The 27,909-nt window shown below is 41.2% G+C and overlaps 1 protein-coding gene across 3 annotated transcripts in view; it reads left to right on the forward strand.

Moving 5' to 3' along the window:
- The window catches only part of LOC117755458 (E3 ubiquitin-protein ligase SH3RF3-like), a 93,010-nt gene that overhangs the window by 36,933 nt on the left and 28,168 nt on the right, over positions 1 to 27,909 (forward strand). For 2 of the 3 annotated variants that reach the window (XM_034575296.1, XM_034575297.1), the window contains exons 2-4: positions 14,731 to 14,799; positions 22,147 to 22,422; positions 27,718 to 27,813. In XM_034575296.1, the coding sequence (XP_034431187.1) occupies positions 14,731 to 14,799; positions 22,147 to 22,422; positions 27,718 to 27,813 (441 nt within the window). The remainder of the gene's footprint in view (positions 1 to 14,730; positions 14,800 to 22,146; positions 22,423 to 27,717; positions 27,814 to 27,909) is intronic. The other variant, XM_034575298.1, reaches the window with a different exon arrangement.

The following is a 27,909-nucleotide window of genomic DNA, read 5'->3' on the forward strand; positions in this document are numbered from 1 at the left end:
ACTGGGCAAAAAAAGAAGCAGTACACAAACATGGCTGCAATGTGTGGACAGATTCGTTCTTCTTATATCGCTGTGTGATGACTTTTATTTTTAGCCAAAGCTAATGTTGCGTTCATGTGTTGTTGAAAGGGCCAAACACAGAGCGACTTCCAAGTCAGCTGCAAGTCCGAGTCTCACACTCACATGCTACATTTGAGATCGAGCCAGCAAAACCAACAATAAACAGATAGTTGCAAAGCCTACAGCTGCGTCATGTGGACAGTTGCTCAGTGCTGCTGGAAGTTTCTTTCACCGGAGAAAACGTTTATTGTAGAAATGGATTTTGTCGCTCCTGTTATTGGTCAATTTGCTGAATAATCAGCCTTTCGATTTTTGAAACTATGTTCCCGGAATATTTTAGAAGACGTAAACAGGAGGTTCTAATGCTGCAGATAGTTAAATATGAGGCTACGAGTTGCTTAGAAAGGTTCTGTTGGTCTCAGCCAAAATAGATTTGGTGTTTGACTGTTTTGATTTGGTCTTTATGGTTTTGTCAAATTTATCTTTGTCTACTAAATACTCTTAACTTCTCACTCTAAAGCATTTTTTAATTCACTTTAGACAAACTGATGCCTGTTTGAAATACGAAAGGACAATGTCACACTATCTTTACCGTTGACTGTTTTATAAAGAAGAACTGACTGCTCCCCAAAGTGAAGCCAAAATGTCTCAGGTCATAACTCCTTTGACGAAGCGTTCCCATTGGCTGCATTAAATACTAGGTTTGCTCATCCGGGAGTTTTTCCCCTGTGGTAGAAACGAGCTGTAATGAAGTATTGAATTAATGATTGCAGTCAAACTACGCTGCATACAATTAATCACACTCTCACTATATCTGCATGTGAGATGCCGAGAGTTGGACGTTCCTCGTGGCAGATTGAGGTGGTAACTCGTTGTCAAATTCATTTTCATAATGCACGTCTCAGAGTTTCACCAAACAAGGAATTTATTAACTTATCTTGCAGCACCTAGTTAACTGGAAGAAGAGAAAAACTGTTTTATGGCAACAAACATACACACATGGTTAATTAGCATGAGGTACATTAACCATTGGAACTTAGTCCTTTGGTAGAAGTAAAAGAATTAATTTAATGAAGTCAACGACCTTCATTCTCTTAAAACTGAACAATTGGACAGTACCAGATATTTCTCAGATTGTCGGGTCATTTTTATATTTCGTTGCATACAGTAAAGGCACCAGGGGAAAAATGAAGTTATTACTCACTGTCAAGCTGGAGTTCAGTCCCTCTCCTCCTCCCTCACTCTCGGCCATGTTCCTGGTGATTGAAGACTCCCATGTCTGCAGTTAAATCTCAGTAAATGTCTACCTCGGTGCTGCGGAGGTGATTTCGTTCCCCTCTGCACTCCCTCGGAGTCCATATAATACCTAAGCATTCACATGCACTTCCAATACAACTAATCAGGCATGTAATGGAGAGATAAAAGAGGAGGGCATAACTTTGAAACTTTAACTCTAGATTCATAACTGATCATTATTCCGAACGCAACTTTTTCTTAAACATCTGTTCAAAAAGAGAACGCACACGACACCAGTAGTGAAAACCAGTATAACAATATCTAAAAGATAAATATTCATACTCTGGGTACATGTTTGCACTTTAAAAGTGAAGCTGAAGTTTTTTTTTCAAAGACACTTAAATCCTTGATTTATCTCTAAACAGATTCAACATGGGATTTTACAGAAGGCAAGATTGTGTGGTCGGACGTTATCTGGTTTCTATTTCTAGTTTGACCAATCACGTTTGAGAACCCCGTCTATATAAGCTTTTTTAATGTACAGACAATGTTTTGTCTCTGTCCATACTAACATGCCTGAATACGCATATGTGACCAGTCCCTTACACTAGGCATGCGCGTGCCAATGCAAACGGGAATTGCTCGAATAATAGCATGTCTCCTAAGCATGTGAGCAGCTGTATCGTTGTAAATGGCAGAATTTCATTGCACAACAGCTGTTGGCAAAGACGACCGGGTCAGCAATGCTTTAATTCGATTTCCCATGTTTGCGTTACATCATGGTAGCCGGGGCTAATGTCGGTTGTTTTTTTCTGTCCTGACTACAACACATTCCTGAAGTTTTTTTAATCTCAAACTGGGCCAGCTGTGTTTCCAAACTTCTCAGAGTAGTTTCGACACCGGGCGTATCAGTAGCAAAGTTGATGCGTTTTGAAAAGAAGCCATAGACATATATGGATGTAGCCTGCACAGAGAACAAAAGAGGTGAAACACATAGACTGAAATGCATCAGCTATAGGCTATTTCATTTATCTGGCAGACGGCAGAGAGTCTTGCTCCGGATATCCACTGTCTACACCAGGAGCTCGAAAATATTGGCTGTTGCCTCCAGAGGCTAATTTGTTGAAGTAGTTAACTCTGCCAAGATTGTTGGTGGGTTAGTTAGTTTGTCAGCAGGAGTACAAAAAAAACCTCTGAACCGATGTCCACATTCTTGGTAGGAGGACGGAACATTGGCCAAGAGAGAACTCATTAGTTTGGCGCGGATCCCGACAAATATGCTTTTTTCACCAATCTCCCAGCGAGCATCTTGATGAAAAACATCAGGTATCAGTTTGTAAATTGATGCGGCCTGATTTAATGTGAGTGGACTGTTGGGCCTGTTAGGTATCCGCTCTACTGAGGGAAATTCTTGTTTGAAATGCATCTAGTATTTGTTAAATGCATCCTTTTATGATTATTATTTGATCATACATTTTTTTTATTAAATTTTTTTATTTTGTTGTTAAAGAAAAACCTTTATTTTGAAATTGAACCAAATGGACAGATAAAAAAAAACTTAAAGGTAACAGCCTCGAGCAACAGGATAAGAAAGAGGAGGAAGGAAGGGCGATGGGCGGAGGAGACGGGAAGAGACAGGAAGAGGGAGAGATGTGAGGGGGGGGGGGGATGTGTAAAGATGCCAGGTGGAGGTGGAGGGAGGAGGTGGATTTAAAGATAGAGACACGCAGAGAGGAGGTGCTGGAAAGAGGAAGGGAGAAGGAAGAGATAGACACTGCTGTCATCACACGGTACTGGAAGCTGATTGGCCATTGCCAGCAGCTCCCCTCCAATCATCGTTGTGTGTGTGTGTGTGTGTGTGTGTGTGTGTGTGTGTGTGTGTGTGTGTGTGTGTGTGTGTGTGTGTGTGTGTGTGTGTGTGTGTGTGTGTGTGTGTGTGTGTGTGTGTGTGTGTGTGTGTGTGTGTGTGTGTGTGTGTGTGTGTTCTGTGTGAACAGCTGACATCATGGTGGGGGAATCTCTTTTTTCAACAAGTGGGGAGCCTCAGGGAAGAACCTCAGTTTGGGTTTCCTTTGACTTCAGTGCTGGTGCATGTGTCTACTTGCTTTTGAGTGTGTGTGTCTTTTTACCATAAGACTTTAAGTTAATGTGCAGCAATGTACTGCTGCTTTGTGGGTCTGTGGTGTTAAAGTGTCGAACAACAGAAGTTGAGTTGGACTTCTCGGAGGCACCAGCCAATCAAATCGTGCTCACGTTAATTCAAAAGAGGAGACGGAGGCAGCTGGCTAACCTGGTGTATGTTCATCTGGTTGTGGATTTTATTATTAGTGTACTTCTCTATAGCATTGATGATTGTGTTCATACCCAAACGACATCCACGCAACAGAGGTCGCCCCACTTGTCAGTATCAGCTCATCCTTGGTCTTGGCTGGTCTGAGTCCATCTCCTGTTCAAAGTTACATAATTCTGTGTCACGTTCACTCTCCTCCATGTTTAAGTGTTGCCTTCATGTTGGTTTCCAGCGTGCATCTGTGCCACGTGCCCGTAAACAAACATCGTCCATATAATGAAAAATACAACGTAAAGAGTGATTTCCTTCACATCTAAATAAAACTCATTTTAACCAAATAGACATTTAGTATTAATGCATAATGTTATATTGCACTTGTTGCCCTTTGAACCAATTTTTTTAAAGAAAGCAAATATAGATCATAAAGGTCATCCAATGATGTAGCGTATAGCACTTTCAAATTACTATATATACTTGAATATTTAAATTTATATATATACTTAATTACAAAGTTTCTAAATACTTATTTCAAAATACAAAAACGTTTATCTTCTCTCAGGGGGGATTAGTTTCTTGTCTGAAGGGTTAAAAGGGTAAGAGCTCAGTTTCTAAATAATTCATTATTAATGAACATCCATCCACCCGTTCAGTGAGCCACAGATCATGTTCAGGGAGCTGGAGCCTAGAGAAAGAAACAGCATGAAGTTGAAATTGTTTTATCAAACTGTTGCAAACGACACAATTTACTGAAATCCTTGAGAATATACAGTATATTCATGTAACTATTCTACACTGAGACTCGCTGTGTTTTTGTTTCTTCTGCCCGTGACTATATCCTTTAAGCTCTTTATATCTGTGACTGTGATTGACACATTTAGTACTCTTAACAACCACCGACACGCCTCAGCAGCCATCTGTCACTCATGGCCCCCTGTCGCCACAGTAACGGGGATCTAGCAGGGGGTGGGGGGGAGGTAGTAGAAAGGGCACGTCCATGACAACCTATCACCCCTGACAACCTCACTTGCTCCCTGCATCTCTGCCTTTCTTCATTGCTAATTTTCTTCTATTGCTCTTTCACAAGGGCTGAATTTAGTCTATAAAGAAACGTGCACAAGTACCACAATAATAGGATTAGCCTCTAAAATCTAATTTAATAACACTTGCATTGAAACTTTCTAACAGTGGAAAACTGAATCAGACCTGAACCATTCCCAGTCAAATGGGCAGCTACTTGAATCACAGCGACAGGCAGCAGGAAAGAGCAGCTTCATTATGTAAATGTTGTGCTCAGCTCCAGTCTGTTTATGATATCTGAACTTTCTCCTTTTTCCTTAATTGTTGTTATTGTAATTATCAGTAATATTACCGTTGATGGTGTTATGTGTAAGGTTACATCAGGCGGGACGTGTCAGGCTTACTGTATTTCTTCTATGCCCATTTGTAACATAACAACATCTGGTTAAATCTGTTAAATAAATAATATATGTAGGAAAACATGACGTTTTACCCACATGTATTATAGCATCTGTACATAAGATGATAACAAATTAAACAAATTACATATCATGATGTAATTATGTTATATGATGTTGTCATATACGCCTCATGATAACCATCAGGGGACATGTCATGATTTATCTAAACTATTACATCATGTAGCTGCTACGTTTGCTTGATGATGTAAAAACAGAGCTTAATGTGATCAGAGAGTCATGATTATTATTTTAATAGCCTGTCTGAGCTTTTGAAGTTTGATCAATATCACAAATACATGTAATATTTTTCATCATAGGCAGTTATCACGATCTATTTAGTTAATACGTGGTTTGTTGTCATTGCAGTGGAGTTGTGTGTATTTAGTACATTGTAAGTTACATTGTTTTTTTTTGGTCTCATGTTAATCAAGTAAATAATGAGACTAACTCTTCTCTTCTCTTGTGTTCTCTCTCCTCGCTGCCTTCGCTGATATCTGCTGCTTCCACGCTTTGGATTCTTGATCAGGTAAGACATCCATCTTTTTTAACAACTCCACCAGCACTGAACAGCTTGCATATTTAACAGGCTCTGCTATATGTGTATGTGTGTTTTTTTACACAGCCACTCTTTTTTTTTCTTTTTTTTTCTCCTCAAAGCCCAGATGGATATGAGTCTTATGAATATGCATGCGATCCCAGAGCTTTCTGCACTAAAGCCTGCTGTCACCGCGACTTCCCATCTTGCACTGTGTTTCTCTTCTTTTTTTTTTGTCGTCGCATCTTCCTCGGCCACTCACTCAGTCAAATACCCCTGAGCCTGACATTAAGTCATGAAAGTACATTGCGGATGATATTCGTAGAGAATATTCAATGCGAAGATGAAAGTTGATTTGACATTGTACAAATGTCTGAGGACAGATTAAAGGTGTGTGTGTGTGTGTGTGTGTGTGTGTGTGTGTGTGTGTGTGTGTGTGTGTGTGTGTGTGTGTGTGTGTGTGTGTGTGTGTGTGTGTGTGTGTGTGTGTGTGTGTGTGTGTGTGTGTGTGTGTGTGTGTGAACAATTAAAAAGTTAATTAGACAGTTTGTCTCAGCTTTACGATGGTGTAGCATTTACTCTCGTTTGTTTCCTGGTTCGTTGCACAATCATACATATTTCCATAATTTTATAATGTAGGTATAGAACATAGTGTTGCTAATCTGTAAAGTCTCATTGCCTCCACCAAGCAGGTATGTAGTATATTCTTGTTTTGCTTAATCTAGTCTAGACTACTGGACGGATTACCATGAAACCTGATGGAAGGATGTGGTAGGGGTCAGGAAGGAATTCATTAAATTTTGATGTGGATCTGAATAAACGGACGGATTTGTTTCACTTTGTTTCCCACAGAATTCATTCAATCTATGACAGTAGCAGGGCTGCACTCGTACCAATGTCGCTCTCACGCGCAACCAAATCCGAGTGACAGGTACACAGACTAAAAGGCGAAAGACAAATTCTCGTCTGAGAGAACGCCATCGCGGGGCCGCCACAGTCTAGATAATTAATGGGATACGCTGCAATGACATGGCGAGGTAGGGCCTTTCTAGTTCGTATAGGTTTTCTGTAAATCTGTGAAGAGGGATTTGTAGAATCATATGAGAACAACTGTATTCTCACATAAAGTGTATAGATTGTGACTGTGTAGTGGGCTGTGGATTTCAGTGTAGCTCCACCTGATCCCACATTCATACACCATTACTGAGCACAAGCTAAGTTAAGCCTTGGGAAGACATAAAATCGGTGGCATTACAACACAATGACGGAAGGTGTCTTACTGGGGAGCAGGGTTGCAGCGGTGTCCAGGTTTCACTGTGTACTCGTGTTGAAAATAATGGAAATGAACAGAGAATCTCACTTGCATGACGTATGTGTGTCTCTCCTCTAGTAGATTATTCAAGTTTCAGTTGCTTATTGCGAAAGTGATCACGTTTGCCACTAATACAGATATGTATTATATTCAAAATGTGCTAATAAATAGCTTCATGCAGTGATTAAGTTTACAAATGTGCAACAACTGTGTGGATATGGATCTTATTTCGTATTTTTATAGAAAACATAGTGTCAGTCTCACACTGTTGTTTCCCACTGTAGAGATACATTTGTTTTTGTTGGGAAAGAGTGGGAGAAGAGGAGGGATGTGTCACCTCACTAAGTTGGACTGATGTGCTGATAAGCTGAAAGAGTGAAGAAAGAGAGGAGACATGGCTGAGGAACGAGGGAGGGATGTAGAGGTGAAGACAAGGTTGAGATGAATGAACTGAATGAACTGTGTGTGTGTGTGCGCGCGCGTTTGTGTGTGTTTGTAAATGTATGGGTGCATGTGTTTGTGCATGCTTGTGTGTGTGTGTGTGTGTCAGTCTGTCTAAGCTTATACACAGTGAGTGGTGTTGTGTTTCTCGTCTTCCTACTTCTCAGAAACTGCCAGTCTGTGTGTATGTCTCCACTTAACCTGAGGTGTGTGTTGTGTCATGAATTATAGATGGAAAGTGAATCAATAGTGCGCTGAATTACTTCCAGACAGTGAGTGTGATTGTGTGTTAGTGTGTGTGTCTGTGTGTGTGTGTGTGTGAATGTGCGTTGATGTTTGCATGAGTGAGGTTTCATGTTCACATGATTTATTGTTTTCTATTTTATGTGAATACAGGGCATTATTTACAAACGTGTAATCTGCTATAACCCTAGGATGGTGTGTGTGTGTGTTTATTTTTCATATATAAATGTAAATATGTTTACTTATTTTTTCCTGCAAATGAACAAACGTAATACCTTCCTCTCTGTGCATGAATTTGTGTTTGTGTTGTACTTGAGTGTCTGCTCCGATAAAACAGCACAGCAAGATAGAACGCCGCTCTCACAGCAGAGTGGAAAAAGACCGCTGCAGATTTACTATGCTATTACAACACACACATACACACAAACTCTATCTCGCTCTACCTCACACACACACACACACACACACACACACACACACACACACACAACCACCTACGCACCCACACGCATTGAGGTAAAAAAAAAAGGTTGTAATGGCCCAGTGCCCCTCCAAGGACAAGTGAGCAAGAGAGGAGCGAGCAGAGTAATCACAGTTAAAGAGAGAGAGTGTTTTTGTGTCTGTGGAGGTGAATGGATGAACTACAGGGGACACAGACTGGTTTAGTGCGGGGAGAAATGGATGGGGGATATGAGCCGAGTGGAACATCCTGTCCCACCTCGCATCCGTCACGTGCACATTCACACGCACGCGCATGCACACTCTGGCGTATAGCGTGGGAATGTTGGTGTTGTCCAGCACCGGAGTTGACAGATGAGTGAGTCCAGGATGGAGAATGTGTCGCCGGCTCTCTAAACAAGATCATTTAGTCCCCGTTAATTCCTGATTTCCTTCAAAGCTCACTTAACCTGAAGCTCTTCCGCATCCTCTACCCGGAATGCAAATGTTTTTCTTTGAAGTTAAACCTTAAAAAATGTGGCGTCAGTTCCCAACAGACAGTGCACACATTACTGTAATACCCGTGCAGTTCATTGAAATTAAAACTCGTATGTCTCCATGGATTTATTATGTGCTGAAGTGTTTTTTTCCCTTCCATTATAATAAGCTGAAACTTTTCAGTGTTGCCCAACATACTCTCTTCTACTCTCTGGCACAGGTGTGTGTGGTGGTAACGTGTGGGTGTATTGTTTCTGCTTTCAGCTTTTGTTTCCATTTGTGCAAATATTGAAAAAGTGTCTGCATATTAATGAATGTGCTGCTTCATTTAAAAACACTGTGTAGGCACTAAATGCCGCCACAGGGATTTGCATGCGACTCCTGCAACATACTGGGCTCTATTTCGGTACAGGTGCACAGCGTGAAGCCGGCGACGCTCTCTGAGGTTTCTCTCTTCACCTGCACTAGTTAGTTATTTCGGCAACTTGCTGTGTTCTGCATGTCAGATCATTAAACCACAGTTTTTGAGGGAAATCACAGGGATATCAAATAGAATTGTGCAGTACTACAAACAGGAAAGACTGTGATTGCAACAAACTCAGTGTGAAAAGAAACTTGAATTCAACTTTGTTCAAGGATTAGGATCAGAGTGTGAGTTGAGCTCGATCTGAACCTGACAGGCATTCTGCTGTTTTGTGTCAGACACTATGCTGGCCTGGTGTTTTCAAATGCAGTGTCAAAAATGAAGTAGAACATTTTTGTCCCTATCCGCATATCCACTCTCTAATGAGGATCCCACAATAAAGAGTTTTCTCATTGAAAAAATCCCAGTTTGAGTGTCATGGTACAGCAAGTACTGTCTTTAAAGGCTGTCTTTTAAGTACTTGACGTGATTAACCATGATAACATACTAGCATGTTAGATAACTAATTCATTCTAATCCAACCCGGTATGTAAAGGTGCCACAGGTCCACAAGGCTTTGTGTCTCAAGTCTTGATTCACAATATTAAATATTTATACTTTGTCAAGTAAACTTATCAGAATTGTTGTTTATTTTCACATAAAGCGTTTGAAGTGGGAATTCACTTGCCTTGCTATCAAGTCCACATTTTGTGAGCCCTATGCCAAGTATGAGATTTAGTCTCAGAACTAGAAGGCCACCCGGAGAGCGCATACTTCTGGCTCCAAGTATTAAGGAAAGAGGGTCCGCCCCCTTAATCGAAACGGCTCCAGAAGTTAACGAGTTCATCCTTGGGCCATTTCACCCTTCCACCAAGTTTCAGTAGAATCACTTCTGTATTTTAGGATAAGAAAATACTTCATTAGTCTCACAGTGGGCACATTTGCTGTTACAGCAGCAAAGAGGACATTCAAAAAATAGTCATCAGTAAAATAAAAATGAGCATGTTATATAAATGCAGGGAAATATAATGTGTATGCGTATCCACAAGGAATTGATTGAGCCCAGCAGCTGGACGAGCTAATCAACTTAAACAATGTCGACACAGACCAGCAATGGTTTTTAAAATGCAACTTAAATAGCAGCAGACCTTATAGACCGGCCGATGAGTGGTACATTCTCTCAGTTACATAAGAGTCAGTGCTGATGCTGGTGCTGAGTATATGTTACCTGGTCAAAGGTCGATCCAGTCTCAAACTGATGGTATCTTTAAGCTGGCCCCGTATCCCATTACACAATCACTGTCACTGTAATAACGCGTGACAGGAAGTCTGTGGATTTATAACCTATATTGACCATTTGGACCACTGTTATCTTTTGCATATAAGGTGTGAGTGAAGATGTTTTGTTGATAGCTGTATTGATTTAAAGTAGAAGCAAATGTTTCAAATAGTTGTTTTTTGTCACGGATAGGATGCACAACCAGCCCTGAACAATGTTTGTCTCAGAAGACGTGCACAGTAGGGAACAACCTGTGAAGTGTGTAATATGGTGCATGCTTCACGCTCGGCGAGCACCCGGCTTATGTGGTTCACTGCAGCAGCTTCCTCCAGCATGAGATCTGTGTCTGCTTTCCTCTGAATAACAAAAGCAGTGATGAGGCAGTCAGACGCTTGTTAAGAGCAGGGAGCTCCCCCCCCCCCCCGAGGAAACTACAACACTGATTTCATGCTTCGTCTTTGTGTCAGATTTGATATCGAACCACCTCATCCTGAATTCCAGAATACCCTAGTTCTCTCTCAGTCGATTTAGTTATAACGAATAAATACAAGGATAGAAAACAAAGACAGGAAAGAAAGGCTATAATAAAATATAACCTAATGAGTATATTCATACAAAAAGAAAATATATATGCATGGAACGACAAAAGTAATACCAAAACATCTCGATCACCACCTGGTGGCTTGCTGCAGTATAGGTCATGAATCCCGCCTCTTCCATGTTGATGGATGAGACATTGACCAAACTAAGAAGTCAAATATTTTTTTCTCAAAGATGGTTTCTGCCAATTTAGGTATTTCTCAATAAATCTCCAAGTGTTCATTTTTGACAGCTGAGACTCACTCACAATTGGTCGAGCACATGTTTCGACAGGACCTCGCTTCCGTGGCTCCATCCCCCGATTGCCACCGCACAGACTCTGACTCCAAACGCACAAGATGGCTACATTTGTATTCGGGATATTTCAGCTTCATGTCCTGATAGTTGAAGAAAAGGGAGAAGCGTCATCCATCTTTATATGCCGTCTAAAAAAAGAACGCAACATAAAAAGAAAGGTTGGCTTTTTGAGTCAGCAGTGTTTACTGCAGGAGTGGCGTGCTGCCACTCAACAGATTTTCCTTTATTGGTCACACCAGTGCTTTGACCACCAAACAATAAAACCTCAATTTCCTCCAAAATCACCAGCAGCCACCTCCATTTCACACTCCATGAAGTTTCTCACAGCGCTCACCAGTCTCCCCTGCAATTAATAAATAGACATGGACATTTATATGCATTTGACTATAACATAATATAAGTGGTTCACTGTCTTCGGTTGTAGTGTGCAGATGGTTTCATAAATCAGCCTGAGCTCCTCTTCACCCTGTGGAATCTGTTCACTCTTTTAGAAATGTAACCTCTGGTCCAGACACTTGCTCCTGTGACCACTGGAGGCGCCAGGGTGACTGTAGGCAGCATGAGTTCAAGTGTTGAGGGGAAGTGTGAAAAAAGGCACATGGGAGAGTCGAGTTGTCATAGTTACATCTCTACTGGGGGAGCACATGATCGACCAGATCTCCTAAATGACTCACTGCTGCCATATCAGACGCTTCCAGGTTTTAACGGTTTCAGTTGCGCCAAAAAGGAATTTAACGTTTCATAAAAATCCAGTTTCCTCCAGAGCAGGTTGCATATAATAGATGATGTTCTCCAGCTAAGTTTGAATTGTATACTCTGTAGCTATATTATATAATTTACCTTTTATATGCAGCTAATCTGGTGTAAATGCAGGGTTTATATGTAGCTACTACAGGATAAATAAACACACATCAAAGCTTTTGTCTTTATAAGCCGGGCCACAGGGGTTATACAGTAGCTGCAGTAGCTGCATAAAAATTGGGGCTCTCATGTGTGACATTACCTCTTCCTAAAGTGCAGTGCAACGCCAGCAGTTGTCTGAGCTAAGGAGGTTGTGCTCAAATTGAATCTGTGCTCATATTAGACCTAATGTTTGATTATTTACGATGGTTGTTAATGATGTATATTGTGTTTTTTTTTTTAACTGGGTCACAATATTTGACAACATGCCACTCTATAATGTAAAAAAGTGGATATAAATTCAATATGAATCAATACAAAATGGAGACTTGCATCATACAGGAAAGGGGGAAATGATCCCTCAGTCCTTTTTGTTAAGACTGAAAAGCCTTATCTATTATCAACTTATCCCTAATCTTTCACTTAAAGTGCTAATATTTTTGGTCATTTATAAGTTCATTGGTTTAATTACTATTAATTACCTGCTGTAATGTAAATTTGAGCCAAACTAGCTCATAGTCAGACTCCTCAGGTCAGGAACAGCATTTTGTCAAGGAATCCCTTTGCGGCAGACTTTGGCCTTTTTAACTTGGCAGAACATTTGCATGGACAAAATGCTATAAAACTCGAAAGGAAAGAGAAAGACCTGAACATTTATGTGCACTCAAACACTTTTCATGATGCAGCTATCATTTCCACAGATCTCAGCTGGGTCTCAGTGTCCCAACTGCTTCAAAAGGTGCCTCAGCTTTGAACGGTTAATGTGTGTCAGCTGCCTTTTCCTGCATAAAAATCATGAAAATGAAAGCAAACATGTAAAAAGCTTCCAGTCTAGAAAATATCAGTACTGCCTTTAGTAGCTGACACTGGAGCACCATTATTCACGGCACATAAAAGTCAAGACGATTAATACGCGTGCACTCTAGGGCTTTCCTGAATCTTCTGCCAGTCTGATGTGATAGATGAAACGAGGTGTCACTGTAGATCGACAGTGATAAGAGAGGTGGGTGTCGCAGCTTATTGTTGCCGAAGATGAAACTGCTTCTTATTGACTCCTCGCGAACACAGAGCTGAGGGTGGCTGTTAATTATTGATTTAATAAGCTCAGCATGAGTGTGAACGTGTCGCGTACAGACTCTAATCCAGTTGTAAGGGTGTGTGTGCATATGTGTTTGTGTACGCATGCATACCTAAATAGTGTGTGTGTGTGTTTGTGAGATGCGACTTAATAAAACACCTGTGCTACGTACTTTAACTTTAAATGACATTGACAGCGCGCCATCTCTTTTAATAATCACACAAACACACACATATTTATATATATATTATAGGGAGAAATAATTTAAATGGTGTTTGAAGTGCACTGGAAGAACAATCTGACAGATGCCACAGTATTATAGGTCAAGATGAGAAGTGTGTGTGTGTGTGTGTGTAGGTGTGATGAGATGGGAATCAAAGATATAAAACATTAAATGTGTAATCTGTTTTAATGAAGCTGAAGTCTTTCACTAGATGGTTGAACAAAACTTACACTTGATAAAATGATAAAAAATCTAAATGATAATTTTGCCTGTATTAGTCTACATTTTATTGAGGTCAATTTCTTCGATGGTTTCTACATAACCCTCGTTGACATTTAAAAATACTTGAATCTTGCTTTAAAAGTTACACGTCAAATATTAAATTATAGTCTGGTGGATAACCCATTGTGTGTGTGTGTGTGTGTGTGTGTGTGTGTGTGTGTGTGTGTGTGTGTGTGTGTGTGTGTGTGTGTGTGTGTGTGTGTGTGTGTGTGTGTGTGTGTGTGTGTGTGTGTGTGTGTGTGTGTGTGTGTGTGCTCTTGTACAGCTATCTTTGTGAGGACCAGTTTGAGTCTACACTCTACGGAGTGAGGACCTTTTGGCCGGTCCTCACTTTGTGACCCCCCCTTTAATGGACTGTTTGGGGGTTAAGACTTGGTTTTAGGGTTTGGGTTAGAATTAGAGGTACGTTACGTTTTAGGTTAGGTTAAGGGTTAGGGTTAGAATTAGGTTAGGTTAGGTTAAGGGTTAGGTTTAGGGGCTAGGGAATGCATTATGCCAATGAGTGTCCTCACTAAGAAACTGTACAAACGTGTGTGTGTGTGTGTGCGTGTGCATGTGTCCTGCCCTTAGGGATATTCACACAAAAACACATAGGTCCCTCCATCGACCACTACTAACACTCCCATCTGTTAAGGTTTCTCTCTCTCTCTCTCTCTGTGTGTGTGTGTGTGTGTGTGTGTGTGTGTGTGTGTGTGTGTGTGTGTGTGTGTGTGTGTGTGTGTGTGTGTGTGTGTGTGTGTGTGTGTGTGTGTGTGTGTGTGTGTGTGTCATAGAGGCCTTGTTGAATGGAGCAATCAGTCCCATGTTGGACAAGTCACCTCCTACATCTGCTGCACACACACACACACACCTTCTGTGCTTGAAGGGAAGTAACAAACACTAATTACTGCACCATAGGGGTGAGACAGCATTCGGAAGAAGAGTGTGTGTATGTGTCCTGCCCTGAGGGACATTCATGCACAAACACACGTTGTGTGTGTGAGTGTGTGTATTGTGTGTGTTTTTTCTGGGTGAAGATAATATTGTGCAGCTGACAGGTACAATGCAAAAAACACATTCTCACACTCGTGAAGTTACACAGTCCTGTCTTGGTTCTCGGTTATTGTCATTTATACAACTCTTGTCTTTTCTCACGAGGTGGAGATTAGTTTCTGCTCTCACTGTGGCGGCAGCACCGGAAAACAGGCAGACACTGGTACTTTTAAAGTAAGAGGTTTTTTATTTATCTAACAGGCTGCTACAGTGATGTATTTAAAGCTTTAATGGATTCTATATATTTCTGTGCATAGAAATGTGAATGTCATGTGAAATCTATTACTCTGCACTCTGGAGAAGGTGCCACAGCATACACATACAGCATATACAGTAACCTATAGTGTGTAGAATATAGGTGCATTCAGATATTAACCCATCTATACCTTGATAACACCTCTGTGAATTTAGGATCCTTTATTGTTGGTGCTGTTCTCACTTGAGCAATAAAAGAAGTGTTGCAGAGGTGTTTCTTCCTCCTGGGACATTCTTTGAGTGAATTTAACAGTGACTAAAGGTCCCTTTTAAAACTTGATGCCAACGAGTAAACTTGCCAGAACATTTATGGAGTAAAGTGAACGTGTTAAAGTGTTTTTACAGTGCTGTAAAGACGCTAAGCGAAGCGCTAATGCTGCCCCGGTTGCTCATGGAAGTGGGCCTACCAAAAAGGCAGACAAATAAAAAGAAAGGGTGAAAGAAAATATGAGGTTAGGGGAAAGGAAAAAACAGAAAGTACACCATCATTTCAGCAGATCTTTTAAGTATCACACGTATTTTTCTCTCTGTCTTGTTTCATAATTGAAGAGATAAAATTGCAGTTCAGCCCAGGCCCAATCCCCCCTTAGGCACTACACTTAATTTTGGTGCAGCCTTGGCTGGGTAGTGGCCTTCAGGAAAGAGCTATAAGGTGTAGGGGTTGAAATCTTTATCTGAGAAATGGGACTCCACTTGTTTTCTCCCTCTCCGTTTGGAGTCTGCATCTAAAAATGCAATTTTTTTAGGGCTATTTGGAATAGAGTGTCGATACTGGAATCAAACCCAATGGGACCCAACTGGTCCTGACAAGTCACGTTTGCAGGGTTATTTTCTAGATGTTTTTACGCTGCAAGTGCCTGTAATCTGGGTAAATGTCTTGCTCAGGTCTGGTTTAGACCAAAAAAGCCAAATTCTCGTTGGGTTCATGTCGGGATTGGCAAATTTTCTCTTGGGCTTGGTTGAGCTCGGACAGAAAGCTGCAGTCCCATACTAATTTCTGAGCCTTTAAGGAAAGTTGCACCCTAACCTACATGGGCAGTGCACAAAAAGGAGGGTTTGGGCAAAGGGGAAACTGGGATTGGGCTTCACATGTTAACCTAGAATGAGAATGTTTCCATTTGCAACTTTAAAGCTCAAAGTGTGATGATACTACCAGTGGACTTTAATCAGTTATCCAAAGGTAGAAGACTACAAACTATAGAACTGTCCCATTGTTCAGATGGATCCAGGTTGGATCTTTCCTTTTTTTAGAATAAAAGCTTCCTACATGTAGCTTGACCCTCATGTCCCGGGCTCAGAGATATCAGTCAGCAGCATGTTCCTTGTCTCTCGGCAGAGAGGGAGCACATCGATGTCTTTCCTCCAAGCATCGAGCAGCAGCAGCCTCCTGATGAGGCTGCTGCAGCTTCCTCTAGGAGGGCACCTTTTCTTCTTTAGGAGGCGGGGGGGGTTCACTTCCATCTGCTCCGGTAGAGCCGCTGCTGATGGCTTTGTTCACAGGAGCCTCACTAGTGCAATAGACAGAGTTAGTGCTGCTGCTCATATATAAAACATTTTACACGGTTCTGTTTAGACTCCCACAGCGCGTGGTTAAGATGAGGGACAGATCACGGACTTGCTTCACTTTACTGACATTTCAGTGAAACCACAATCTTTTCCTGATGTGCTGTTGTTGCCAAAACACACTTGTGGGACTCAGATGCAACCCTGAGTTTTGTTTAGCCACATTTCAGAACAACCACTTACATTTACATCTATGTGGTACAAAAATTGTGCTTTTTTTTCACTCACAAAAGAGTATTACCTATCAACATAATCAGGGGAACAAATACATTTCTTACCCCAGGAAAACTGGGAAAATGTTTATGTGGCTGGGTTGCCAGATATTGAATCACAGACTACAGAATCACGCTAACCTCTCTCTTACCTGTTCTTTCTTTCTCTCATCTAATCCTATCTCCTATCTTTTCTTTCTCCTCCAAGCAGTGTTTTTTCCATTCTCCCTCTCTCACCTTAGAAGTGTAGTTTGTTTCATGTTTAAAATCAACAAATATGATTCGGGTACATACAAACTGACAGTGTGCAGTGTTTACCATTAATCATCTCTTAATTACCTGCATATTCTAAATTGTCCTGCCACAGTTTCACAATGAACCAATTTGCCACATGCTCACTCGCCTACTCGTGCTATCATCCATCAAGTTGTTACTGTCCACGCTGACAGTCAGACTTCATAGTTCCAGCTGCGGTTGCATGCAATGCAGTTCTATTTCTCACACTGGAACTTGTCTTTCACTCTGTCTGTGTAGCTGTCTCTCTGTTGCGCATGAGAGCAACATTCATGCACGTGGGCGTGCACCCTCGCTACAGGCATTGATTGAATGGATTCTGTGGAAATGCCAGTGTAGGCCGTTCTTGAACATTCTAGGTGGACTTTGTACTCAGCTCAGCATCAATTAATTCCCAAAGAACTTAATATACATATGTTAACATCACTTTATTTATATAGAGCCAAAGTCATATTCTAACCTTTCTTCCACTGGCTTCTGTAACTCAATGCAATCTCAATGCTGTCATTGGTCAATTAATTGTGTTTCGTATGCTGAGGATTTATAAGACAATTCACCATTCACTACAGTAATTTATAGAATAAAGTGGAGCCTTAATGATTTTATGAAGTCAAACAGCATTTACTTTATGAGCAGTAAAAAAAAACTACAGCTCCCATGAAAACATTCCAAGTGTGGCAGCAAGCCACACAACATGCTGCCTATAAATACTCTGATCCAACAGAGTCAGTGAGACTGTGAATGAGCCTCTCTTTCTGCTGGAACAGAACTCAGAAGTTACTATTTCATTTTGTAGTATTGTAGTAAATAATAGTAGTAGATGGCAGTAATAATATTAAAAGTAGTAGTAGCACTGTGTTTTGTTGTCGTTTGTGTGGACATATATTAGGGTACATGTGTGTGTTTCCACTTATTGCATCACCACTGATCTTAGTACAGTCAGCCAGTGAAACCTCAGGCTGTTCTCTTCAGTGTAGCATCTAGGGAGAAACTGTGTGTGTGCTTTCATGACTACGTATTCGTGTTGTTATTGTAAGTTGCCTCTCTGAGAATAAAAGATTGTTTTCTTTCTTACTTGTTTTTGTCCTCTCTTGTGTTGTGCGCTGCTGTTTGTTTACCTTGATTTTCTTTAAGATTTACCCTTTTAATACCTGTATCCTTCAATATCAAGTTCAGTGTTTTGAGAGTGTGCTACTTTTGTGTGTGTGTGTGTGTGTGTGTGATGGGAAATGTGAATGTAGTCAGGATGTAGTTGGGCTGTGATGATGATTATCACAGAGTTTATATAGAACTATAACTTTTATGTCTTCTGCACGTTAAGAACTATACTTGTATGAACTTGTCAAAAAAAAATCTCAGCAGTTACTTATTAGGATGGATGAACACCTAACACACCTTTAAATTTTATGCAGCAGTCTGTGTTTACTAAGGCAAGGTATTTCTCATATTTCCATTAACTTACATGGCCGCTTGGACTTTTTACCATATCAATTCTGACACAAGGAACATTGGTAAAAAAGAGCATAGCCTTAAATGGTCAGTAGGAGTTAGTGGCCATATTTTGACGTTGTAATTACATGTCTATATTATAGTTATATATTCTGTTGATAGTTTTTTCATACAGCAACTACAGTTTGTTGATTCTCAACAGTTCTTATTCATGCAGCAGGGAAGTAAATTTCGCAAGAGCAGGCAGTTTCAACCTTTGACAATAAACTCTAGATCCTGCGGTTTAGTTAGCAGCATTAATAGGACAATCATCATCTCATCATTTCCAATCTGCACACACAGAACTCTTCCTCATGGGGGCTGTGAGTGGATGGCATCCCCCCCTCATCCCCCTACAAACAGACTGATGTCAATCTAAAATGATGAAATTCAACCTCATCTTAAATGATGCCCCACTCATGCCGTGACAATACTGGAAATCCTTATAAAATTTTGAAACAAAGGTATCCTGATTTCAGACAGAGGCAGACAAAAGCAGTTTTCATATTCAAATGAAATGACAGCAATCGTTAACAGAATTTCATCAGCTGAATCAAATTAACAAACTAAGATAATGTCGGCTCTGGGAGCTGGTTGTTAACGCGCTCTCCCGCTGACTTTTTAATCTTTCAAACAAATGAGTTTTAAAGGAGAATCTAAGGCACTTGATGCCAATAGACTGAGGCTAAAGCTTCATATGCAGGGGGAAAGTCAGCATCAGTACCAGATCATTTTCATTAGTGTGACCTTGTGATTACTTCTGTAGCTGTTGCAGTTTAAAAGCAAGCGAACACACACTTAGATGAATATAGCTACAGCTCATAGACTGTATATAAAGATGATTGGCCTGCAAAAGGGAAGCCAAAGTGTCTCATTTGCCACCTGGTGACTGGCTGCAGCATAGGTCATAATCCCTTTTTCCTCCATGTTAAAGAATGGGACATGTCAAAGTACACATCAAATACATTATTCAAAAGATGGTTTCTGTCATTTTAGTTTGTTCTTTCCACACTGTTGTTTGCCCAAGTGGTTACTTTTCCTGCAAGTTTTGCTTTGATTAGTTATTTGGTGCTTTAAAAACGTGGTTAAATGTCATGATTGACAGTTCAGACTGACTCATGATTGGTCGAACGCATTTTTAGGTGGGACTTCAGTATTGCGACTCCATCCCTTGATCCCAAGTGCTCTTTTATTTTGGCTTCATTTCTGGATAGTGGATACATATTTATTTGTACACTCTTTAGCACCATGCACTCTGTTAGCGGGTAGCTTGCTCTGTAGCAAACATTGAGCCACCAGGGTCATAGAAAAGAGGGAACCCCACAATGCCTTGCAAGCTATTGATTCATATCCCATAGAAAATGAATGAACTTTTCATTGCATCGTGCTGACTTCTGTGGGTGTTCGGCATCGTACAGAGCTTGACAAGCCTGCTGTGCAAAGTGAAGGTTGCTAAGCTATGATCAAACAATCACTGTCCAGAGAATGTAGTAGTGAGCAGTCCACCAAAACAAATGTTTGGACCTTTTTCTGCAGCATCACGTGAGAAATCAGTTTGGGCAAAGCAAATTGGTCAGTGTGTGTCTGCCCGTGATATGTGAGACAACGCAGACTTGATTTTGATGAAACCCCGGGGAGTCATGCATCACACCACTGTGGCATTTTCAAAATTACAGTGTTTAGCCCAAGGAGGTAACAGCAATTACCTGGCAAACATTTTAATAATCAGTCATATCTCACATACTGCTGCAGGGAATAAAATGAAACTTGGAACACATACCCAACTATCCGTGCTCACAAATTTGTCTCCAGGGCAACATATTGGATTTTCGACTGTTTTGAGTTGCTGCAGTTTGTCTCCTGGGCTGTCCCCCCCCCCCCCCCCCCCCCAATTAATTTACTGGTCGCTGCAGGAGTCGCTGCCTCATTCCTCAAATACGGGGCAGCACCAACGCAAAATATGAAAAGAGTTGAGAACAACACAAACAGGCACAACAATACAACACAGACAATGTGTTTCCACTGTCACATAACAAACTGGAAACTAATTGTTTCCAGTTATGGCACAAAGGCACAATTCCCAGCTCCTTTAGAGGAGGGATGCAATGACACAGCACTGAACTCAGAAAATTGTAAAGCCCGAGGTTTGCACGGTGTAATTATCTGTCATCATTTCGACTCGGTGACGCTAATGCTTGACAGGATTGCTTTTAATACTCTCTAAAGGTTTGAAAATGAACTTAATGCTGTTCTATACACCTGTCACCTCACCTTTTACCGTATTTTAATCACGATGTTAGGCAGCACTTCAAACGATGAACATCCCTTTTTCGCAGAGATCCTCTTTTCTAGTGTTGGTTAAGATCGTGTAGGTAATCTGCTCTGCCCACAGAAAACCAGTTGAAACCGCCGCATGTAAGAGCTTAAATCTACTGGTTTGGTGGTTCCTATGGGTTTTTGGCGTGTTGTGATTTAGTTGTAGTGTGGATATTAGCATTTCAATTGAAAAATGACATGAAAAATGTACTAAATTTATTGCCGTAAACAATAAGAGAAGATAGTGGTGTGATATGAATGAGAGTCCTTTTGGTGCTTAGACCCCTCGTGATGTCATCAATGTTGAAACGGGTGAGGCTGTGGGTAGAATGGAAACGCCCCACCAGGGGGTAGAGACACTAGTGCTGGTTGATGGCATCTAGAGAAAGAGATGAGTGAAATCATCTGGGCTCGACCAGGACTTTGGATGTGGAGACTGGAGGTGGGGACGTGAAGAGGGGTCGCAGCAAGTCATTGAAATGACAGTTCACAGCGGGAGATATAAGAGCATGGCTTCGTTCAGCCGCACAAAATGTAGCTAAATGTTTATTTGAAAGTAAATGGTAAAAACTACGCTGCAAGTGTTGAATTTATGGAAGCTGACAAGGCCATTCTTGGCGTTCTTGTGGAAGAAACCTCTGAGGTAAATGACATTGGTTTAAACACCAAGCAGCAGCAGAGAACTTGAGAATCCAATGTGTATCTGTTTGGTGTGTCTTTTTAACATGGCAGAGTTTATTATAAATGTCGCTGCTAATTTGGCAACACTGTTGACATACCCACCAGATGAGAGAAAAGGCTGCGTGTTGCACTCTGTCTGAGAAAACATGTCATTCAACACAGAAACCAGAGCAAAACTGTGCAAAGTATTTTGAGATTGGCCGTGCCCATGACAACAACATGATTGGCTGATTGAGGTTGTGGCAAAACCTGATTGGATATCTGTAAACACCAAACAGTCAGCTGATTAGAGAGCGGCGGGGAGAGAGAATAGTGAATGAATGGGTCGTAGAGATGGTCTTGATTTAACTTATACTCATCTCAATCAGAGGCTTGAAGAGCTACAAACAACTTTATATTCGGAACAGTGTCTTTCAAAGCAGTCTCTGGACCCCATAGTGAGAACCAGGGTCAGAGAAAGCTGAACTAACCAGTGATGCCTGAACCTCTTCGCTGTCGTCAAAGTTCAGACTTAAATCTTTCTGTCACTTCAGACCATTACCACTTTAAAAAAAAAACTGACTCAGCACTACAGGACAAAATCTTGTTCCTCTCCAGCACACTGAACATAAGGACATGTTTATTGCTTTGTTTTGACGTCTGTTCAAATGCACGTATTAAAAAGTGCTTCGCTTGTACAATAAGGGTTCGTGTGCATTCGTGTATTTTTCAGAATATCCCGGCGCTGCCTTGTGGGAAGGCCCTCTACTCCTACGAGGGAAAAGAACCAGGCGACCTCCAGTTTTCCAAGGGCGACATCATCATCCTGCGACGCAAGGTGGACGACAACTGGTACCACGGCGAGCTCAGCGGTTGCCACGGTTTCCTGCCCGCGAGTTACATCCAGTTGTTGCGTCCCCTGAGCCAGACTCCACCCCAGGGCAAAGCGCTGTACGACTTTGAGGTGAAAGACAAAGACCAGGATAAAGACTGCCTGGCCTTCAGCAAGGTAACGCAATCTGTACACACACACACACTCTCCTGAGGACACTATTTTTACATTAGACACAGAATAAATGTAGGGTGGACAGGCTGCGTGGAGGAACCAGTGGGGAGATGGACAGGATTTACAGCAGCATAAATAGAGAAGTAGCAGCCAACACTTATCCGTGGTGTAAAACCAGGCTGGTTCTTTGTAGCGCACAAATAATTTATTAGTCCTGACGCCTCACTTCAGATCCAGTCTCAGAATGTAAACTACAGCCATTTTAAACCAGGTAAAAGGTGGTTCGATCCTCCGGTCTGCATGCCGAAGGGTTCTTAGGGCAAGATACTGAACCTACAAATTGCCAGCAGTGTGTAAATGGTGTGTGCATATTGTACTGCTGTATGAATGTGCGTGTGAATGTGTTGGATAAGACTAAAAAAACGCTATATATACAGATATTATAATAATTTATTAATAGTCATCGAGGTAAAAGTTTGGAATAATAGTGATATTGATTTGAAGTCATATCGCCCAGCCCGAATCTTTAGTTGTCAGTAGTTAATTCGGAAATATGTTCTGATTCCGACTTGTGTATCTTGACAATTGTATTTATAAGAAGTAAACAGTCTGAATTCTATCAAGCTTCAGTTTATAAGTTAATACTGTTGTGTTGTTTTGGTTTATTCTATCCTGTGTTAACAATTTGCACTGATTTTGTTAAATTAGGAGGGGATTTAATTGGCTGATGTTGGTCATCAGCTCTGTAAGTCTGTGGGTGTGATGCCAGATGAGGTATTTCAAGGGTGAAGACGATATCCAGCAGCTGCCGACTGTAAAATGTCTTTCTCACAGCCAGTCTACATGAGGATTTGGCAGAAGTGCTTTTTAAAACTGACACACATGTTTTTGGAATGAAGCTGCTGGCAGCTGATATTCTCTCTGCTCACAGTCAAGATTTAAGGCCAAGAAGCTGCACAGGAAAACAAAGCTGTTTGTTGTTACGATAGAAGAGCCTTTAAAACTGTATTTACACCAGCATGAAACTTAATGAAACTACTACAATATACACATTTATTTAAATAGTCCAGTAGCATCTTAAGCTACAGTGAGAATCCTCCACGTTGGAAGGATATCTGTGGTGGAGCGTCAGTGCTAGTCAGCGAGGAACCTCCATCTAGAAGGGTTTTCATTTTTAATCATTCCATGTGGTTCCTAGACCTGAACCCAGGACTCTGCGTTAGCCAGGTCCAAATTATATTCAGTCTAATGAGGTCATGCGGGTCTGGTACTGTGCAGATCACAGGTCTGTGTGGCAACATATCAAATCCTGAAAGTGTGTGTGTGTGTGCGTGTGAACTCGCTCTCAGATCTGATCACATGCTGCTTCATCGTCATGGCAGGGGGAAAATTGTGTTTTGACAGGAGATGGGAAAGTGTGAAGTGGAGAGCGCTGGAAAAAGAAGACGTACTTATAAAAAGAAGACGTACTTATGCTCTCTCTGACTTAACAAGGCTCCGTGTTAATTAGTTGAGCATCATGCTGCTGCCAGTATCGGTGTCTCTGTTTGAATCTGTTAAGGTCGACCGCCTTTGGGATTAGAACTAATTATCCACGTGTCTGACGAACTTCAGGTCCCCTCTGGATTTGATCTCTTCTTGTTTTTGAAAATATAATTTTCAGTGGGTATTCTCTGGATTGTTTCAGACCAAAGGCCCCTTCAGATAGAAAAACAATTTGTGCTATACCGGCTGCTGGGAATAGAGCTAATTTTGAGTTTAGTTTAGCTAGTTAAGTTTTCTGTAAATATTATGCTATGTTCCGAAACTGAAAAAGAGGCTTTGAAAGCGTCAAATCTAATAAAAAAACACATTTCAGACTTAAGTTTGTGACTATTCTCCCAGTGCATCAGTTTGTTTTCCAGGTTTGAAACCTTGTGCATGTAGGCTGGGAAAAAGTTCTAAAACATTGAAACACGAGTTTTGAAAGAGACCAATGTATTAAATACGCTTTATTTTGAAACTCTGAGAACGTACACCTGCACTTTTATTGCAGTCTGTTATTTCAGAGTTCAGTTGCAAATCACATGATTTTTGGCAGCGTGTGATCTGAAAGTACAAAAGTGATGGTCTGGAAGGAAAAGTCATTAAAACTGTTGAAATGCATCTGACATGCCTGTGTGACTGGAAATGTGTTTGCATGATGCGGCTTTCCTCCCGAGGTCAGGACGTGTAATCTTAGAATTTGGGGAACTTACACACACAATGTCAGCTTTCCTTCCATTGTGCATGCTGTGCCCAGGCTTGCTTTTCATTGAATGTGCCTGTGTTCGTCACAGTGTGCAGTGGTCAAAGTTCAACATTGTTGCCGCAGCAAAAAACTGTCCTTACGCGGCAGAAGCCATTAAAAAGACTACGTTACAGCTGACCCGCTGTCACATTCTATCTGACTTGGCCTTGAGACCAATATTTTGGACCCATCTATGAGAGGTAGAGGACATGAGTGGCTGCCGTTTCAAAATAAATCCTGTTTGTCACTGGTGTTATACTTTGAAAAAGGATGGAGATGAAGAGACAAAGATGAGAGAAGCCTCTCAGTGTGTTTCCCCGGTCGGGTCTGTTGTAAACAGTAATTTGTATTCCCTGCGCTGTTCTGTTCCTCAAACCTTATCATTTTGTTCCTGCTGTTACACAGGCTCATTTGTGCTAGAACTGAACACTCAACACATCCACTCTGTCTCCGCACTGACACATCCACTCTCTGCACGCGTGTCAGTCGAGAGGGAAAGAGAACGATTATTAAATTACAGTGCGCTGTGATTCTCTTCACTAGATGTTTTCAGTCAGATCGCCGCATTGCAAAGCAGAGTCACGGATTCCTCGTCTCAAACACACTGCCCCATGGATCAAGACGAACATATAATCCACCGTCCGTCGCTCACGTGTGGTTTTATTGCTAAACTCATCAACAGGTTACTGATTGGAGTAATTACGCGAAGCCATACGCTCACTCGAGATGCACGAACCCTGTGGTGTGTTGTGCGCGTGTTGTCATGCAGAACCAGTATGCGCGATATTGTTTTCTCAGTGTGAGAGGTAATAGCTTAGTATGACTAATACACAGACATTTTACCATCATAACCGCCAGCCCTAATGGCCTTGCCAAGACCCTCATATTCATGTGAGGAGCAGCAGAGGGAAAAATGCACTCGAGAAGATGTCTGTGGGTGTGTTTGTGTTAATTTGTGAGATAAAGGAACATATTATTTCCCCATATGTGGTGTATCTATTGTGCAGTCACAAAGTATAGACCCATTCCTTTTTTCACATTTTGTTGTTTTGCCAGTCTAAAGTCAAAATTGTTAAAATCAATTATTCTCTCACGAAAATGGAATTTCAGAAGATGATCATTTGTTAAAAAGGAAAACTAAAATTACAATATCATCAATATTATCATTTATAAATAGCAATTTAACCACATGCTGTGGGGTCAGTGCGTGTGCAGTCTCAGATTGTACAGATGTCCAAGGATTTGACAAGACTCTTTGCACTTTAAATATGAACTCAGGTGCCTCTTGATCATCGTGGACACTGAAATCCAGTTAGCCTGCGATTTGCCCCTAGTGTTGTTTATAGAAGAGTTCTGCTGATGTGTGTGTAAATGAATTAAACTCAGTGTAGGTGTTTTTAAGTGGTCTTTAAGAAAAGTGAATTAAGTTTATTTACCTTTTACTATAGCACGTTGATTGGATTATATACCTTTGGTAAATTCAATTGATTGGACAGATACACGGGTCTGGCAGCTGAGCCACTAAGAACTTGAAGGAGCTTCCTGCAGAGCTCATGTCTCAAGTCGACGTTCTGGGGAAAGAATTCTGCATGGAAGGTTCCCAGGTTCTGTTCAGATGGCCAGACAGAAACCTCTCTTCAGGGAAAGAGCCATTCAAAAGCACCTAAAGGACTCAGACTGTGATAAACAAGATTTTCCGGTTTGATTAAACCGAGATTGAACTGTCATCATGTCTGGACCGAAGTAGGAATTGCTCATCACCTGACAAATACCATCCCAGCGGTGACACATGGTCATGATGGAATCATGCTGTGTGGCTGTTTTTCAGCATCAGGGACAAAAAAGACTAATTAGATTTGAGGGAAACCTGAAGTCTGCTAGTGCAGAAGACATTGCATTAAACTTTCCCTGATGGTCCGGTGCACTCATGACCTCAGAGCAGGTTGGGGGTTTGCTTGAAACTAAGCTTCGAAGCCGAGACAACCGGAAGCTAAGGGTCAGAGTCATCGAACATCATTGGACAGACCGGAGAAATGGCTGTCCACCGACAGTCCTGATGAACTGTCAGTGGACGAGGATCTGCAGGGAAGAATCAGACAATCCCCCAAACCAGGTGCAGAGCTTGTTAAGACATAACCAAGAAGACTTGAGCCTGGAATCACTTCCAATACTACTTCAACAGTTTGGAGTAAAGGATCTGAATACTTGTGATGATGTGATATTTCCGTTTCTCCTTTTTAATGAATTTGCTAAATAAATCTATAGGTTATTAAAAAAGATTGGCACCTTATACAGTACTGGTATTGTATCTAGTAGTAGTTTCCTTTGGTTGCAGTACCGAAGTCTGTGGTGTCGCTGAGTAACTCCCATCCTTTGCCAAGGTCATAATAGATCAAAAACAGCGTCTTTAATTCATTAAATGTTGTGAGAGTGATTTCATCTTTCTCCACAGTTTTGTATTTACTCAAGCAGGTTTGACGCGTATTTTTAAAGATTGCAATCGTCCAAAATGTCCCACTGCTGCAACAAAACCAAAAATAAATCTTGCTGCTTGGTAAAAAATTGTAATATTGCAGCACAGAGTGAGTCTGTCTGTGCACAGGAGAGGATGAGCAGTGACATCTGTCATGAACTGAACTGAAAAACATTTGAAATGAAATCATGTGAAATGATCTGAAACCAGTAGCTTCCCATCAATCTAAAAACGTACATGTCTGCTTTCAAAGTGTTTGCACGACGCTTGATTAGTAGTCAATGAGCTGCAAGAACATCACAGTGATTATTTTAACCCTTGACGTCTTTTTTCTTGTTAATTTATTCCTTAGTCCTTCATTCAGAAGTTTTTTTAGTACAGTTGTGTGTGTGTGTGTGTGTGTGTGTGTGTGTGTGTGTGTGTGTGTGTGTGTGTGTGTGTGTGTGTGTGTGTGTGTGTGTGTGTGTGTGTGTGTGTGTGTGTGTGTGTGTGTGTGTGTGTGTGTGTGTACTGTATGTTTGTGTGTAGTAGTCTCACTCATTTCCTCGCTCTTCAGGATGAGGTACTGACAGTAATCAGGCGAGTGGACGAGAACTGGGCAGAGGGCATGCTGGGAGACAAGATCGGCATCTTCCCTATTCTCTACGTGGAGGTAAACACACACACACACACACACACACACACACACACACACACACACTCACATACCCAAAATAATAGCCATCACATATCAATTTATTATAGAAAA

Source organism: Hippoglossus hippoglossus, chromosome 21 (assembly GCF_009819705.1).
Source record: "Hippoglossus hippoglossus isolate fHipHip1 chromosome 21, fHipHip1.pri, whole genome shotgun sequence".
NCBI lineage: Eukaryota > Metazoa > Chordata > Actinopteri > Pleuronectiformes > Pleuronectidae > Hippoglossus > Hippoglossus hippoglossus.